This window comes from Chlorocebus sabaeus, chromosome 7 (assembly GCF_047675955.1).
Source record: "Chlorocebus sabaeus isolate Y175 chromosome 7, mChlSab1.0.hap1, whole genome shotgun sequence".
Classification (NCBI taxonomy): domain Eukaryota; kingdom Metazoa; phylum Chordata; class Mammalia; order Primates; family Cercopithecidae; genus Chlorocebus; species Chlorocebus sabaeus.
The window spans coordinates 64,018,107-64,033,800 of NC_132910.1; the positions used below are offsets into that span (position 1 = coordinate 64,018,107).

The 15,694-nt window shown below is 37.8% G+C and overlaps 1 protein-coding gene across 7 annotated transcripts in view; it reads right to left on the reverse strand.

Annotated features, from left to right (window-relative positions):
* The window catches only part of ZGRF1 (zinc finger GRF-type containing 1), an 83,925-nt gene that overhangs the window by 34,261 nt on the left and 33,970 nt on the right, over positions 1-15,694 (reverse strand). For 4 of the 7 annotated variants that reach the window (XM_007999579.3, XM_037991090.2, XM_037991088.2 and 1 more), the window contains 6 exons: positions 10,269-10,419; positions 7,811-8,463; positions 6,207-6,345; positions 5,001-5,182; positions 3,441-3,637; positions 522-661 (listed from right to left, as the gene is read on the reverse strand). In XM_007999579.3, the coding sequence (XP_007997770.3) occupies positions 522-661; positions 3,441-3,637; positions 5,001-5,182; positions 6,207-6,345; positions 7,811-8,463; positions 10,269-10,419 (1,462 nt within the window). The remainder of the gene's footprint in view (positions 1-521; positions 662-3,440; positions 3,638-5,000; positions 5,183-6,206; positions 6,346-7,810; positions 8,464-10,268; positions 10,420-15,694) is intronic. The other 3 variants (XM_037991098.2, XM_073017549.1, XM_037991100.2) reach the window with 2 other exon arrangements.

Consider the following 15,694-nt stretch of genomic DNA (forward strand, 5'->3'; position numbering starts at 1 on the left):
GGCAGAATAATCACTTGAACCCGGGAGGCAGAGGTTGCAGTGAGCCTAGATCACGCTACTGCACTCCAGCCTTGGCAACAGAGTGAGACTCTGTCTCGGGGGGGGAAAAAATGTTTAAATGATTTTATTTCCAAATATACAAAATTTGGGGTTCAATGTTGCCAAATTCACAGAGAATAAAAGAAGCATCAACAAACTCATTATTACGTATTTTCGGTTTATTTTTGACATTAAATCAGGGCACAGTTGATTCAATATACTTACTTATATGATTCCAAGAACTAATTAAATGTTTTTGGTATCCCTTTTAATGAAGTTTTTAAAAAGCCCTAACATCTTAAAATATGTTTTTTAGAAATGGTCTAATTTATTATACAATTAGTTTATATATAATACATAGTACTATTAAATCATACTTTCAAAATTTAATATAAAATTCTTTAATATAAACAATTTATACAGTTGTATGTAATGCAGATAGAAGGCTAGATTGAATCACCAGTATGATCAGATCAACTCACTTTTGCTATAAGCTGAAGAACTTTCCTTCCGACTCAGCTTAAGATAAAGTTTGGTTTTTGGTTCATTATAAAACTCAGGATTTACAGTAGTAAACTTCTTTAGTTTGCCATACTGTTTTCTCTGAAAATCAAATCCTTTTCTGAAAAGGGAATAAAAAATAAAAATGAATTGTAATAATATTAAGGTGCAAGTTTTTTGAAAATCTTTAAAATACAGTATGAAAAGAACCAGGTTTTATATGTGTACCTACTTTCATACATGTATACAAAATATAAATATATTCTATCAAAGTAAGAAAATAACAACTCTCACAGAACTGTCATCAGTTTTAGAAGAGACTGAGATAGAAAAGTATCTGAAAGAACACCTCATGTGCTTTTTAAAATCTTTAAATTTAATTTGTTTTATTGGTATGTAATAGTTACACATACTTTAGGAGTACATGTGATCTCCTGGTATCTTTACACATTGTGTAATGATCAAATCAAATCAGGGAAACTGGGATATTCATCACTTCAAACACTGATCTTTTCTTTGTGTTGGGAACATTACAATTCTTCTCTTGTAGTTATTCTGAATATACAATAAATTATTAACTATAATTTCCCTACTGTATTCCTTTTTCTTTTTTTTTAACATTTTAACCAACCTCTCATTTCCCACCCCCTTTTCTTCCCAGCTTCTGGTAACCACCATTCTACTCTCTTACTTTCATAAGATCTGCTTTTTTAGCTCCACATATGAGTAAGAACATGCAATATTTGTCTTTTGGTATCTGGCTTCTTTTTTTTTTTTTTTTTTTTTTTTTGATACTGATTGAGACAGAGTCTGGCTTTGTTGCCCAGGCTGGAAGTGCAGTGGCATGACCTTGGCTCAGTGCAACCTCCACCTCCTGGGCTTATCCTGTTTCAGACTCCCAAGTAGCTGGGACTACAGGTGCAGGCCACCACACCTTGCTAATTTTTTTATTTTTTGTAGAGACCAGGTTTCAAGAGACAAGGTTTCATCATGTTGCCCAAGCTGGTCTTGAACTCCTGTGTTCAAGTGATTCACCCACATTGGCCTCCCAAAGTTCTGGGATTACAGGCGTGAGACCATGCCTGGCCTTTGGCTAATTTCACTTAACATAATGACCTCCAGTTGTTGCAAATTACAGGATTTCAGTCTTTTTTATGCCTGAGTAAGATCCCATTTTGTGTGTGTGTGTGTGTGTGTGTGTGTGTGTGTGTGTTTATATACCACATTTTTTTTTATCCATTCATCCTCTGACAGACACTTAGGTTGATTCCGTATCTTGGCTATTGTGACTACTGCTGAAATAAACATGAAAGTGCAGGTATCTCTTTGATATACTTATTTCCTTTCTTTTGGATACATACCCAAGATTGGGATTGCTGGATCACATGATAGTTCTATTTTTTTTTTTTTTTTTTTTTGAGGAACCTCATTTTCCAAACTATAAAATGGGAATAACTTATTCCCATATCTCCATCTTACAGGCTATTATAATAATTACATAAAATAACTCATGTAAGGCCAGTCAGGAGATGAAGACCATCCTGGCTAGCACGGTGAAACCCCATCCCTACTAAAACTACAAAAAATTAGCCGGGCATGGTGGTGGGCGCCTGCAGTCCCAGCTACTCAGGAGGCTGAGGCAGGAGAATGGCGTGAACCCAGGAGGCGGAGCTGCAGTGAGCCAAGATCGCACAACTGCACTCCAGCCTGGGAGACAGTGAGACTCCGTTTCAAAAAAAAAAAAAGAAAAAAATTCGTGTGAAGTGCCTAGTTACAAGAGGGCCTGGCATATATCGGCTCCCAATAAAAATGTTACTATTAAATCACCATGCAAATGGTCTTTATATTTATTTTGAATAATCTAAACTTTTAGAAAAGACATACTTCCAAAAAGTAGCATTCTATTATCCTATAAGCTATGTAGGTCAGACATGCAAACAATCAGTTATTTATTATGCCACACTGCTAAAAATTATTCCTATAGTTTGTCGGATAGGGTTTCCCTTAGGATTGTGGAAAATAGCCCCAACTATACATAAAATACGTTAGAAAAATAGCACCCTGCTAGTTATACTGATATTGCTCACACTGTTTGATGTTTAGAGGGAGCCGAAATAACTTTAAAGACTTATTCCCTGGCCGAGCATAGTAGCTCACGCCTCTAATTCCAGCACTTCGGGAGGCTGAGGTGGGAGGATCATTTCAGTCCAGGAGTTCGAAACCAGCCTGGGCAACATAGCAAGACTCCAGCTCTACAAAAATTTCAAATTAGCTGGGCGTGGTGGCATAGGCCTGAAGTCCTAGCTACTCAGGAGGCTGGGCCGGGTGGAGAGCTGGAGCCCAAGAGTTCAAGGCTGCAGTGGGCTAAGGATCACACCACTGCACTCCAGCCTGGGCAACAGAGCAAGATCTTGTCACTATATAATTAAAAAAAAAAAGACGGCCGGGCATGGTGGCTCAAGCCTGTAATCCCAGCACTTTGGGAGGCCAAGACGGGCGGATCACGAGGTCAGGAGATCGAGACCATCCTGGCTAACACGGTGAAACCCCGTCTCCACTAAAAAATAAAAAAAAAAAACTCGCCGGGCGAAGTGGCAGGTGCCTGTAGTCCCAGCAATTCGGGAGGCTGAGGCAGGAGAATGGCGTAAACCCGGGAGGCAGAGCTTGCAGTGAGCTGAGATCCGGCCACTGCACTCCAGCCTGGGCAACAGAACAAGACTCCGTCTCAAACAAACAAACAAAAAAAAGACTTATTCCCATTTTGCAGGTTTAGAAACTGAGGTATTCCATCTTTTAAATAGTTTTCCTATCTTAATCTCTTTTAAAACTGATGATAGTTCTGTGAAGGCTGTCGTTCTCTTATATAATCACAGGCAATCGCTTGGTACTATAAAACATACCTCAACAAAAGCTGGCATTCCTCATAGAGTGGTATCTTTTGACTTCTTAAGTACAAGCCAATACTCTTAATATCACTTAAAACCATGCCAGGTCGAGTTCCTTCCTGTGTTAAATATCCTGGAGTCACGTCTTCAAGCCATTTAAAGAATTTACATCGATCAGCTTTGGGTCCATCACATGTATAAAAGAGACGACCCTAAGGCGAAAGAAAAAAGATCAACATTTAGTGAAAAAAAAGCTTTTACTTTTCGATTATTTTTGTGTTTGTCAAGGCTTCTATGCAGACTACTTGGCATTACTGTACTCCAGTAAATTAGTCACTATACAACTTAACTTTATTATTAATTTAAAATTTAAAACCACCTGCTTTTCCATTTACTTTCTCTTTATCAAAAGATTACATTATTCTGAGAGTAAAAGCTTATTTGAAAATTTGTTTTTCTGATTTAAAATGTTCACTATCAACAACCTGAAAGCTGCCCAGAAACACTGAGTATCTTATCCATTTCTTTCTATCCTTTTTTCTCATTCACGTAAGTACACACACACCACAACCCAACAAGAACAAACACATGTAAAATTTTTTAAACAAAACTCAGATAATACATTTTCTACTCCGTAACCTACCCTTTGTACCCAATAACATAGTATGAGCATGAAACTATGGCATCAAATAATCTTAAAAAGAAAACAAAGACTTTTAGTAGTTATATTTTAGTCCACAGTTATACCACTATTTATGAATTTTGGCTTTTGATGCCTAAATTTAAATCCAAATTTATACACTTAGCTAACAATAAAGTGGGATATGCAAACGGTGGAAGCAAATTGTATTATGAATGAAAACACAGTTCTACAATGAGTATAAGTCATCAATCAACCTACGTTTTACTAACCTGACTCCCTCCATAATATATTATTAACAATATAAATTAAGTCAGCATACTTTTCTATTCCTCTGGCCTTATCTGTTACTTGTACTGGAGATTACATGGTAGACTGGTTTCAACCTTCATTTCTTTCAGGCTCATTTCTGAAATCTCTAAGCTCTCAGGTTGAAACACATCCCCCTTCTCAGTGATCTCACTATAACTTAGGCATAGTCCTCCTATTTTATCAATTACAGAAGTATGTAAAATTTTCAGGTGGGCACAGTGGCTTATGCCTGTAATTCTAGCACTTTGGGAGGCCAAGGCAGGAGGATGGCTTGAGCCCAGAAGTTCAAGGCTGCAGTGAGCTATGATCAAGGCACTGCACTCCAGCCTGGGCAACAGTGAGACCTTGTCTCTAAAAAAAATAATAATAATAAAAATAAAATAAAAACACCACACAAAAAGTTCCTAAGCAACTTGAAGGCTAATTTTAACTCATATTTTTGTATCCTAGAGCACAGATCATTCTTTCAATAAAACTTTGAGAATTTAATGTGTGTTAGGTACTAACACCTCAAATAGAAAGCTCTTAAGACTCACTCTTTAAGCTTATCATTAAGTAATAGGTACCTAAACCCTTTATAAGAGAAGTATTTGGTATGGTAGGGGGAGGGGAAGCAAGAATACCTTATTTGGACCTTCCTTTTTAACCATGACAAGTTTTGCAGGTTGACTATGATGGCAGGATGGCACATTATTTTCTACGTTCAGTTTCTCTCCCTTCAATGATGTGTAAAATGATATGTCAACTTTTGAAAGAGCTTTGTGCAAGTTTTGTGCTAACCCAAACAGCAATATATTTAGATGTTCTACAAAAAAAAAAGAGAGCAGAAAATTAAATACAAAATAATTTTGTTTGTATTACATGTGCTATTTGTAGCTAAATTTGAATAGCCTTTAAACAGAGTCATACCTAATACGAATTTCCATTTTTAAAAGTTATTTTCTGCTAAATTTAACACTTCTACTTAAAAAAAAGAAAGAAAGAAAGAAAGAAAAACTCTTAACTTGCAAAAGATAATACTGGCCAAGTGTGGTGGCTCATGCCTGTAATCAAAGCACTTTGGGAGGCCAAGGTGAGTAGACTGCTTGAGCCCAAGGGTTCAAGACCAGCCTGAGCCACATGGTGAAACCTCATTTCTGCTAAAAATACAAAAATTAGCTGGGTTGGCAGGGCGCGGTGGCTCACGCCTATAATCCCAGCACTTTGGGAGGCTGAGGCGGGCAGACCTTGAGGTCAGATCGAGACCATCCTGGTTAACACGGTGAAACCCCGTCTCTACTAAAAATACAAAAAAAAATTAACCGGGCATGGTGGCAGGTGCCTGTAGTTCCAGCTACTCCGGAGGCTGAGGCAGGAGAATGGCATGAACCTGGGAGGCGGAGCTTGCAGTGAGCCGAGATCGGGCCACTACGCTCCAGCCTATGGGACAGAGCGAGACTCCATCTCAAAAAAAAAAAAAAAATTAGCTGGGTATGGTGGTGTGCACCTGTGGTTCCAGCTACTCGGGAGGCTGAAGCGGGAGGATTGCTTGAGGCTGGAAGGCAAGGTTGCAGTGAGCCAAGACTGCTCCACTGCACTCCAGCCTGGGCAACAGAGTGAGATCCTGTCTCAAAAAAAAAAAGAAGATTGTCATCTCCCACTTTTAAAACTCAGTTTTAATCTGAAATTAGAATAAAAGTTACTGTTCAAAAACTAGAACATATGAAAAATAACAAATCTTGAATGAGATATTTAGTATGAAAATTCACAATATAATGTATCGTACTCTCACAATTCTACTACTTACATGAAGCAGCAATAGTAATACAATAAAAACTCAACAGCCATACCTATGAGGCAAGATGTGAAAGTCTGCTTATAATGAGCAGGAGACTGAAAAACAGCTGGTATGTGAATTTGCCTTTGGGGAAGATAAGCAGATTTTATTTTCTGCCCACTTGGAAAACATAGCTCAGAGCCACTTATCTCCTGCAATGGAATAATTCAAGTTATCATAGCAACTCCAGAAAAATACTGTTTACTAAAAAGTAAATTATTTTTCATAGACTTATTTTTTTAATTAATTCTTTTGATTTCTAGGATTCTTGAAAATTACTTTCAAATTTTAAATGAGAAAACAAATACAGCAAGAATACCTACGAATGGCATTTTTTTTTTTTTTAAATTTATTTATTATTATTAAACTTCAAGTTGTAGGGTACATGTGCACAACGTGCAGGTTTGCTACATATGTATACTTGTGCCATGTTGGTGTGCTGCACCCATCAACTCGTCATTTACATCAGGTATAACTCCCAATGCAATCCCTCCCCCCTCCCCCCTCCCCATGATAGGCCCCGGTGTGTGATGTTCCCCTTCCCGAGTCCAAGTGATCTCATTGTTCAGTTCCCACCTACGAGTGAGAACATGCGGTGTTTGGTTTTCTGTTCTTGTGATAGTTTACTAAGAATGATGGTTTCCAGCTGCATCCATGTCCCTACAAAGGACACAAACTCATCCTTTTTTATGGCTGCATAGTATTCCATGGTGTATATGTGCCACATTTTCTTAATCCAATCTGTCACTGATGGACATTTGGGTTGATTCCAAGTCTTTGCTATTGTGAATAGTGCTGCAATAAACATACGTGTGCATGTGTCCTTATAGCAGCATAATTTATAATCCTTTGGGTATATACCCAGTAATGGGATGGCTGGGTCATATGGTACATCTAGTTCTAGATCCTTGAGGAATCGCCATACTGTTTTCCATAATGGTTGAACTAGTTTACAATCCCACCAACAGTGTAAAAGTGTTCCTATTTCTCCACATCCTCTCCAGCACCTGTTGTTTCCTGACTTTTTAATGATCGCCATTCTAACTGGTGTGAGATGGTATCTCATTGTGGTTTTGATTTGCATTTCTCTGATGGACGAATGGCATTTTTAACCCTAAATAAGAGTAACTTTTCGTATCTGCCCCTTAATAAGTTTTTATATATTTTTTGCTAGGAAAAGTTTAACTGATGTGAATGGATCATTATGTATCTTTATTTCTGGTTATGACTATAATAAGGATTATTCACAATTAACGTGAAATAAGATGCACCTTTACCCTAATGATGACTTAATCAGCAAACACAATTGACAGTCAAAAGTAAAAACAATCATTGTAATGGTAGTAGTGATGGAAACAAAAATAGGAGCTATCACTTATTAAGTATTGATAATGTACCAGACACTGTACCAGATACTTTCAAATAAATCATTTCATTCAATGTTCACTACTATTACGAGAGATTTTAAGTAAAAGATGATGTGACTGCAGCTCAGAGTTAGGATCAAAAAAAGCCATCTGTTCAAATTGCTCCTATGCAGTATATTTTGTTAATTCTTTTTTTGAAATTCAGACAATAACTATTGGAAAAATGTACAAGACTGGTACATTTCCTCACCTGTAAATCCTTTACACTATAGTTGTAGCAGGTAGACCCTCCTAATACATTTTTAATTTCCTCTGTCTTAGAAGTCTGCTTTAAATTCAGAGAAAGTACTTTCTTTCTGGAAACCAATTCTTGGCTGCTAAAATCCTGCTGCTGTTGATAGAGCATGCCTTTTATCATTTGCAAATGCACAGAGTTCAAAGAGCTTTCATTGACAACATCACCCTGTCTTTTACTTGTGTCTCTAAAATGCATCCCAGAAACAGCCTCAGCAAAAAAGCCATCAGTTATTCTCTTATCAACTCTGTCTGGAGTAGTCACGTTGCATTGGGATGTGTTTTGATATTTCAGCCACTTGCTCTGAGTAGATATATTATTGAGAAGTGAAACATCCCCTCGAGTCACTTCCCCAGATTCTTCAGAGAAAGAGGTTTCATTTTGGTCCTCAGGCTCAATGCTAAAAGAAAGAACTGCTGACTTTTCACACAAGTTGAGCATGGGGGAACCAGAAGACTTGTATGTGTTAGAGCTGATCATACACAAATGAGAGTCTAAGTCAGCTGGCCCATCAGTAGGTGGCAAAGTAATAAGTGGAACCTGGGTTCTACTTACTAATGAAAGCCTTTGAAGGTTCTCATTCTCCAGAGAACTGGATTTTTTCATCCCTGAAAAAACAAAATGCTAATTAAATAAAAATGTTCTACTAGTTATCACCTAGGCTCTAGAAAACAGTGGGTATACAAAAGCAAAAAGTAGCAACTTGCCCTGAAAAAAAAAACATATTATTTCATTTCCTTAAAAAAAATTAATGGTTTTAATCTCAAGAAATAAAGATTTCAAAGCTTAATTCATATATACTGAAACATTTTTAGGGTTGATGAAGTCCCTCTTTTTCTTCTCCTCCTTAACTAATGATTTTTTTCCTAATTACTAAATTATGTTTATATAGCACTTAACATTTTCAAAGCACTTTAAAGCTAACAACAACCAAAAAATGCACCATTCTCATTTTACAAATGAGATTACAAAGGCTTAGAGGTAGCATAACTACAAAGTGGCAGAGTCAGGATAAGAACCTAGACTAGTTTTTTATATCTACTTTCATTCTTTCTCCAGAGACTGAAATTCATGGTTCATTTATATGACTATGTGACTGTAACTTCCTTTAGATATTTTTACACTCATGAATTATGTTACCCTTCAGAGTAAAAAAGATTTTAGCTTTACTTTGATCTAATGGTGTTTGATAAGAGTAGAATTCTGGTAAACTCATGGCAAATTCTGTCTGAAAGAGTTTAATGATTCTAATGATTCTTTCTGTGTGTCAGCAGCTTTAGTGATATATTCCTAAAAATCTAAGAAGCAATAAATATTTGTTGAATATATAAACAAATGAATAATACTGCATCAGAATTATGCAAGCTGATAGTTTTTATCTGACAATACTATGGATACCTATTTTATAATAATGTACCTTCCTGACAGAGTTTTTGTTTTGTTGGAAATACATTCTGGAGATCATCTGGAAAGTAGCAGAGCAGTAGGTGAGCCAATGAATATTCTTTTATAAAGTGCTATGCTGTAATTCTAGCAAGTCAATCAAGTAACACTGACAGAAAAGTTAAAAATCCATTAAACTAAAAGATTCATGGTATAACTGTGAAAATCATCTACTGTTCATTACCATATCACTTGTTCTTGAATACCCACTCCCGTATATTTGATTCTTCTCTACCTTGTTGTCTTCTACTAAGCACACCCATAAAACCTTCTCTAACCCAACTACCAATTCACATTACAAAATTTTTTGTATCATCCATCCAAAATCAAAAAAATTATCTACAACTCACCCTCACCCAACATAAATTCAGAATCAGGGGAAGATATATTGATAAGATTATAAGAAAAGAGAGAAGAAAAGAAATTTTAGTGAAAGGGATCCTAGAGAATAGTATTATATTCATCAAAAAGCAGAAGCTGACTCATAGTGAAGGGCCAAAATATATGAAAATCCAGAGTCCTAGGAATGCAAGTGTGGAACAGCAGTTGAAGAGTTCAGGATCCCAAAGCAAAAAGAGAAACTAAGAGGTTATGCTAAGGTCAACCAATGGTGTTGATGAGACATTTACAATCAGTCATTCCTCTGGAACAGGAAGGGGCTGTAAAGGGGTCAGATGCTGCAGTTACAGCTGTGAGAAGTACTGACAATGGTAGAAGATACTTTCAGGGCTCTGTGTTGACAAAGTTGGGAGGAGAAACAAGAAGAAACTAGATAGCTAGAAGGGAATATTGTACCTGGAATAGCTATCTATGATAGAAAAAGTTCAAAGGAAGAAAGGTTATGGAAAGGCTTCAAGGGGTATGACACTGAATCTGGTTCTAACATATATTTAGTGTAATAATCTCTCAAATAAAAAATTTCATCTCTTCAATGAATAGACAGATATTAGAGCAATATGGTAATGACTACCCTCCAAGTTGAGAAAATGAAGATCATCAGGTAAAGTTCTTGCTTTCAGGGACGTCTCAGAGAATTCTACCATGAAATCTTCATCTCTTGAGTTCAAAGAAAAGGTAGAAATAGGGCTCAACGTAGAGACGTTTTGTTCTGGTGATGTCACCTATACAGAAAGAAGAATCAAAACTACAGACCAAAATCTTCTGATTTTTTTCTTTAGTTTGAATGAATTCTAGTAATCTATATTATAAAAATAATGATTTAAAGCACATTATGTAGAGCTATGGTGGGGGCAACAACTATAAAACTTCTTCCAAAAAGGATGGAATAAATTTACGAAAATCAACAAGAATAACGGTGAAATACAGAGCAAAAAATCTTTCAGATTTATTTGAAGTGGGTCAGATTTTGATTTGGACTGGTCTGGGTTATTAGGATTTGGTCCTGAAGATCAATTGCCATTCTAAGGGGCTCGGGCCAAATTAGACCTAATGTTTACAGCTGTGAAGGTCTAAATCCCTACAGACTCAAGGACTGAATAGTTTTCTCTTATGTCCTCAAGTCCATAGTTGATCTAAACTTCAAGACATTGCTCCAAAATGAAGTGAAATTTTAAAATATATCCCAGAGATACAGTTCATATGTTATTCTTGTTAGAACAGCATTTAATTTTGCTGCTGCTTCTTCCAGAAATTAATCATCTTAAAATCTAATATGATGATCAAGTATATATACAATATATATATTTGTATAAGCACAGAACAAAAGAATAAAATGGAAGAATACATACCATATTGTTAGAGTGATTTTAGATGGGAATGGAATTGGGGGAAAAGCTCTTTTACTTATAACTTTATACTCTTGTAAATGATTTGAACTTGCTAAAATGAGTATGTTAGTGAGTGTATGATATTTTCCTTAATAAATGACAATAGCCAGGCACAGTGGCTCACTCCTGTAATCCCAGCACTTTGGGAGGCTGAGACGGGTGGATCACCTGAGGTCAGGCGTTCGAGACCAGCCTGGGCAACACAGTGAAACCCTGTCTCTACTAAAATACAAAAACTAGCCAGGCATGGTGGCGTGCTCCTGTAATCCCAGCTACTCGTGAGGCTGAGACAGGGGAACCGCTTGAACCTGGGAGGCGAGGTTGCAGTGAGCTGACATCACACCATTACACTCCAGCCTGGGCAATAGAGCAAGACTCCTTCTCAAAAAAAGAAAAAAAAGACAATAAAGATTCAAAGTTTATAAGCTTATATATACATTTTACAGCATTTTCTTGATTGGCTACTGGGTTCTGGGTGCTGTGCTAGGAAATAAAGATGTGAAAAAATACTCATGATCCCTGGACTCAAGGAGTTCCGTTCAGTGGAATACAGACAAATGGGAAATTACAATCATCACCATAAAAATAGTTTTATTATATTTCTGAGTTCTTACTATATGCCAACACTATATATTTTTAACTTGTTTAATCCTTATCACAACCATATGAGGTGGGTACTCTTATTTTCCTTATTTTACAACTGAGGGAAGTGAGAAAAAGAGCAGTTTAGCACTTAAATTTGCTTTATTCATCAAGCTTATAAGGGAGTTCAAATCTAGCCAGTCTAGACTATATTGCCTCTTTAATAAAAATAACAGTAACAGGCAATACTTACTGAGTACACTATTCCGTTCTGTTCCCCTACTACCCTTTCTACAAACTTGCCAGAGTTCTTTCTAAAATGTAAGTTTGATTATTTCACTCCTCTGATCAAAACCCTCCAATGCTCCCAATCTCTCTTAAAGTATGAGGCAGCTCTTACAACGTCCTATGCAGCCCTACCTGATCAGCCCCTTACCTCCTGGTTAACCTCACTGCCTATCACCCTCCCCCTCACTCACTCCATGGCAGCCTCCTTGCTGTTCTACACACCAGCCATCATTCTTCTGCCCCAAAACCTTTGCTCTTGCTATTCCCTGTGCCTGGAATGCCTTTCCCCTGGATATCTGCAGGGCTCTCTCCCTCTCTTCATTCAGATCTCAACTCCAGTGTCATCTTATCAGAGAGGCTTACCTTGCCTAAAATAGAACTCCATCCCATGTGTACTCCCTATCCCCCTACATACCAGTGTCATTCTTCAGAGCACTTAAGACACTCTGAGGTGCTGTATATTTATTTTCTGTCTCCTTTAACCAGAATGTAAGTTCTGTGAGGGAAAGATTGTGCCTTATTCACAAGACTATCTCTAGACCAAGAACAGTGTAACATACAGGCATTGTTCAAGAAATATTTGTCAAATGAGTGACTGATTAAATATGCTTATCTTTTAATGAGTTTGCTACATACATGGTCTCCACTTTCTTACCTCTCATTCATTCCTTTTTTTTGTTGTTGTTGTTGTTTTTTGAGACCGACTCTCACTCTGTTGCCCAGGCTGTAGTGTAGTGGCATGATCTCGGCTCGCTGCAACCTCTACCTACCAGGTACAAAGCAATTCCTGTGCCTCAGGCTCCTGACTAGCTGGGACTACAGCTAATTTTTGTGTTTTCTGTAGAGACAGGGTTTCACCATGTTGGCCAGGCTGGTCTCAAACTTCTGACCTCAGGTGATCCACCCGACTCGGCCTCCCAAAGGGCTGGGATTACAGGTGTGAGCCACCACGCCAGGCCTCATTCACTCTTTAAATGACTCTAAACTAATTCTTACCCTATTTCATTGAAATTGTTCTTGCCAAGGTCACCATTGCTAAATGAAATGGACATATTTCTGTCCTCATTTTATTGAGTGTCTCAATAATAATTCACATAACTAACTCCATCCCAATTCTTGATACAAATAAAACCCATTCTCTTCTCTCTCTATGCTCTCTTTAAATGAACCCACCCATTCTTACTGCTTTAAACATTTCTTTGTGCAAATGACTGCACAAATATCTCCTCTAAATCAGACCCATGTACCCAACTTCTTACGTAGTATCTCTATTTGACGGTTTCACAGGTATTCTTTATTTATTCCTATGTATTCACCAAACCTGCTCCTCCCTGCTATGGAGAGAATTATGCACCCACAAAAATGTATATGTTGAAGCCTTAACCTCCAATGTGATTATATTATATTTGAAGACATGGCCTTTAGGAGACAACTAGGGTTAAATGAGGTCATAAGGGTGGGGCCCTTACCCAACTGAATTAGTTTCCTTACAAAGAGAGACAACCAAGATTTCTGTCTCTCTCTCTCTCTTCAAATGCACACAAAAAAAGGACACATAAGAACATAGGGAGAAGGCAGCTATCTGTAAGCCATGAAGAGAGGCTCATGAGAAACACAATTGGCTGGAACCTTGATCTTGGACTTCCAGCTTTCAGACTGTGCGAAAATTAAGTTCTGTTGTTTAAGTCATCTAGCCTGTGGTATTTTGTTAGGGCAACCCTAGCAAACTAATACAGTTCCCCATCTTGCTTTACTCAATGAAAACTGCCTCAGTCTGCCCAATTGTTTTTCTTCTCCCTTTCTTTCACCCTACTCCTTACATTTATTCCAGTAACATCCATGATTCTAACTCCAAGATTTGTCTTAAACCCATCAACTCCCAACAATCTGGGAAGTTGAGGCAGGATTGTTTGAGCCCAGGAGTTCAAAACCAGCAGCAACCTGGTGAAACCCTATCTCTTAAAAAAAAATTTAAAAATTAGCTAGGCAGCCAGGAGTGGTGGCTCATGCCTGTAATCCCAGACCTTTGGGAGGCCGAGGCAGGCAGATCACTTGAGACTAGGAGTTTGAGAACAGCCTGGCCAACATAGCAAATTGTTAAGCTAGTTCTAAATGTATATGCAACATACTAAAAATACAAAAAATTAGCCAGGCATGGTGGCGCATGCCTGTAGTCCCAGCTACTTAGGAGGCTGAGGCAGGAGAATTGCTTGAACCTAGGAGGCAGAGGTTGCCGTGAGCTGAGATCACGCCACTGTACTCCAGCCTGGGTGACAGAGCAGGACCTTGTCTAACAACAACAAAAAAATTAGCTGGGCATAGTGGTGGGAACATGTAGTCCCAGCTACTCGAGAGTCTGAGGCAGGAGGATTGCTTGATTCCAAGAAGTTGAGGCTACAGTGAGCCATGTTCATGCACTGCACTCCAGCCTGGGTAACAGAGTTAAGACTCTGTTTCAACAAACAACAAAAAAAGACAAACTTTGATTCATCAAACATACCATTAAGAGTGAAAAGGTATGTAAGGGTCAGGAAAGATATTTGTAAAGCATACAACTGAGTATGTATCCAATTATATAAAGAATTCCAGAAAGTTTTTAAAAGATAAGCACATCAATTAAAAAATGAGGAAGAGGCCAGGCGTGGTGGTTCATGCTTGTAATCCCAGTATTTTGAGAGGCTGAAGCAGGCAGATCACCTGAGGTCGGGAGTTTGAGACCAGCCTGACCAGAAGGAGAAACCCCATGTCTACTAAAAATACAAAATTAGCCGGGCGAAGTGGCACATGCCTGTAATCCCAGGTACTCGGGAGGCTGAGGCAGGAGAATCGTTTGAACCCAGGAGGCAGAAGTTGCGGTGAGTCGAGATCACGCCATTGCACTCTAGCCTGGGCAACAAGAGCAAAACTGTGTCTCAAAAAAAAAAAAAAGGAAGAAAGCTGAACAGGCACTACACCGAAGAGGATAAAGAGATGGCCAATAGGCATACAAAAAAGGTCCCAACCTCACTATCAGGCAGGAAAATGCAAATTAAAATTACAAGTGAAGTACCAGTATATACCCACCAGAACAGCTAAAATTGAAAACCAAAAACAGTCAGCATCAAGTGTTGGTAAAGATGTACAGTGATGGGGACTCTCATACACTTCTAATGGAGATGTAAATTATAAATGCCACTTTGGAAACCAGTTTGGCATTCTGTACTAAAAGTAAATATATCCTATCCAGTGACTCAGTGATGCTACTCCTGGGTAATAAAACCAACAGAAGTATGTCACGTGTGTGTGTATATGTACATGTTCATGATGGTACTTGAATGTTCACAGCAGCAGTATATGTAATAGTCCCTAAACACAAATAACATGAACATCTGAAGAATGGATAAATTGGGATACATTTATGCAACAGAATACTACACCAGCAATTAAAATGAATAAATTATAGCCACAGGCAACAACATAAATGAATTTCAAAATTGCAATATTAAACAAAAGAGGGCAGACACAAAGAATACACTGTGTATGATTCTATTTATATAAAGTTTTAAAGCAAAACTAATAGATGGTTATAAGTCAAGACAGTGGATATCTTAGGGAAAAGGGTAGTGATTGAAAAGGGACAGAAGGAGAGCTTCTTGGGTGCTGATAATGCTCTATTCGTTAAAGGTGGAGGTTATATGAGTATGTTTACTTTGTGGTGATTTACTTATTTGCTGTATGTATTATGCTTATTATGCTTTTT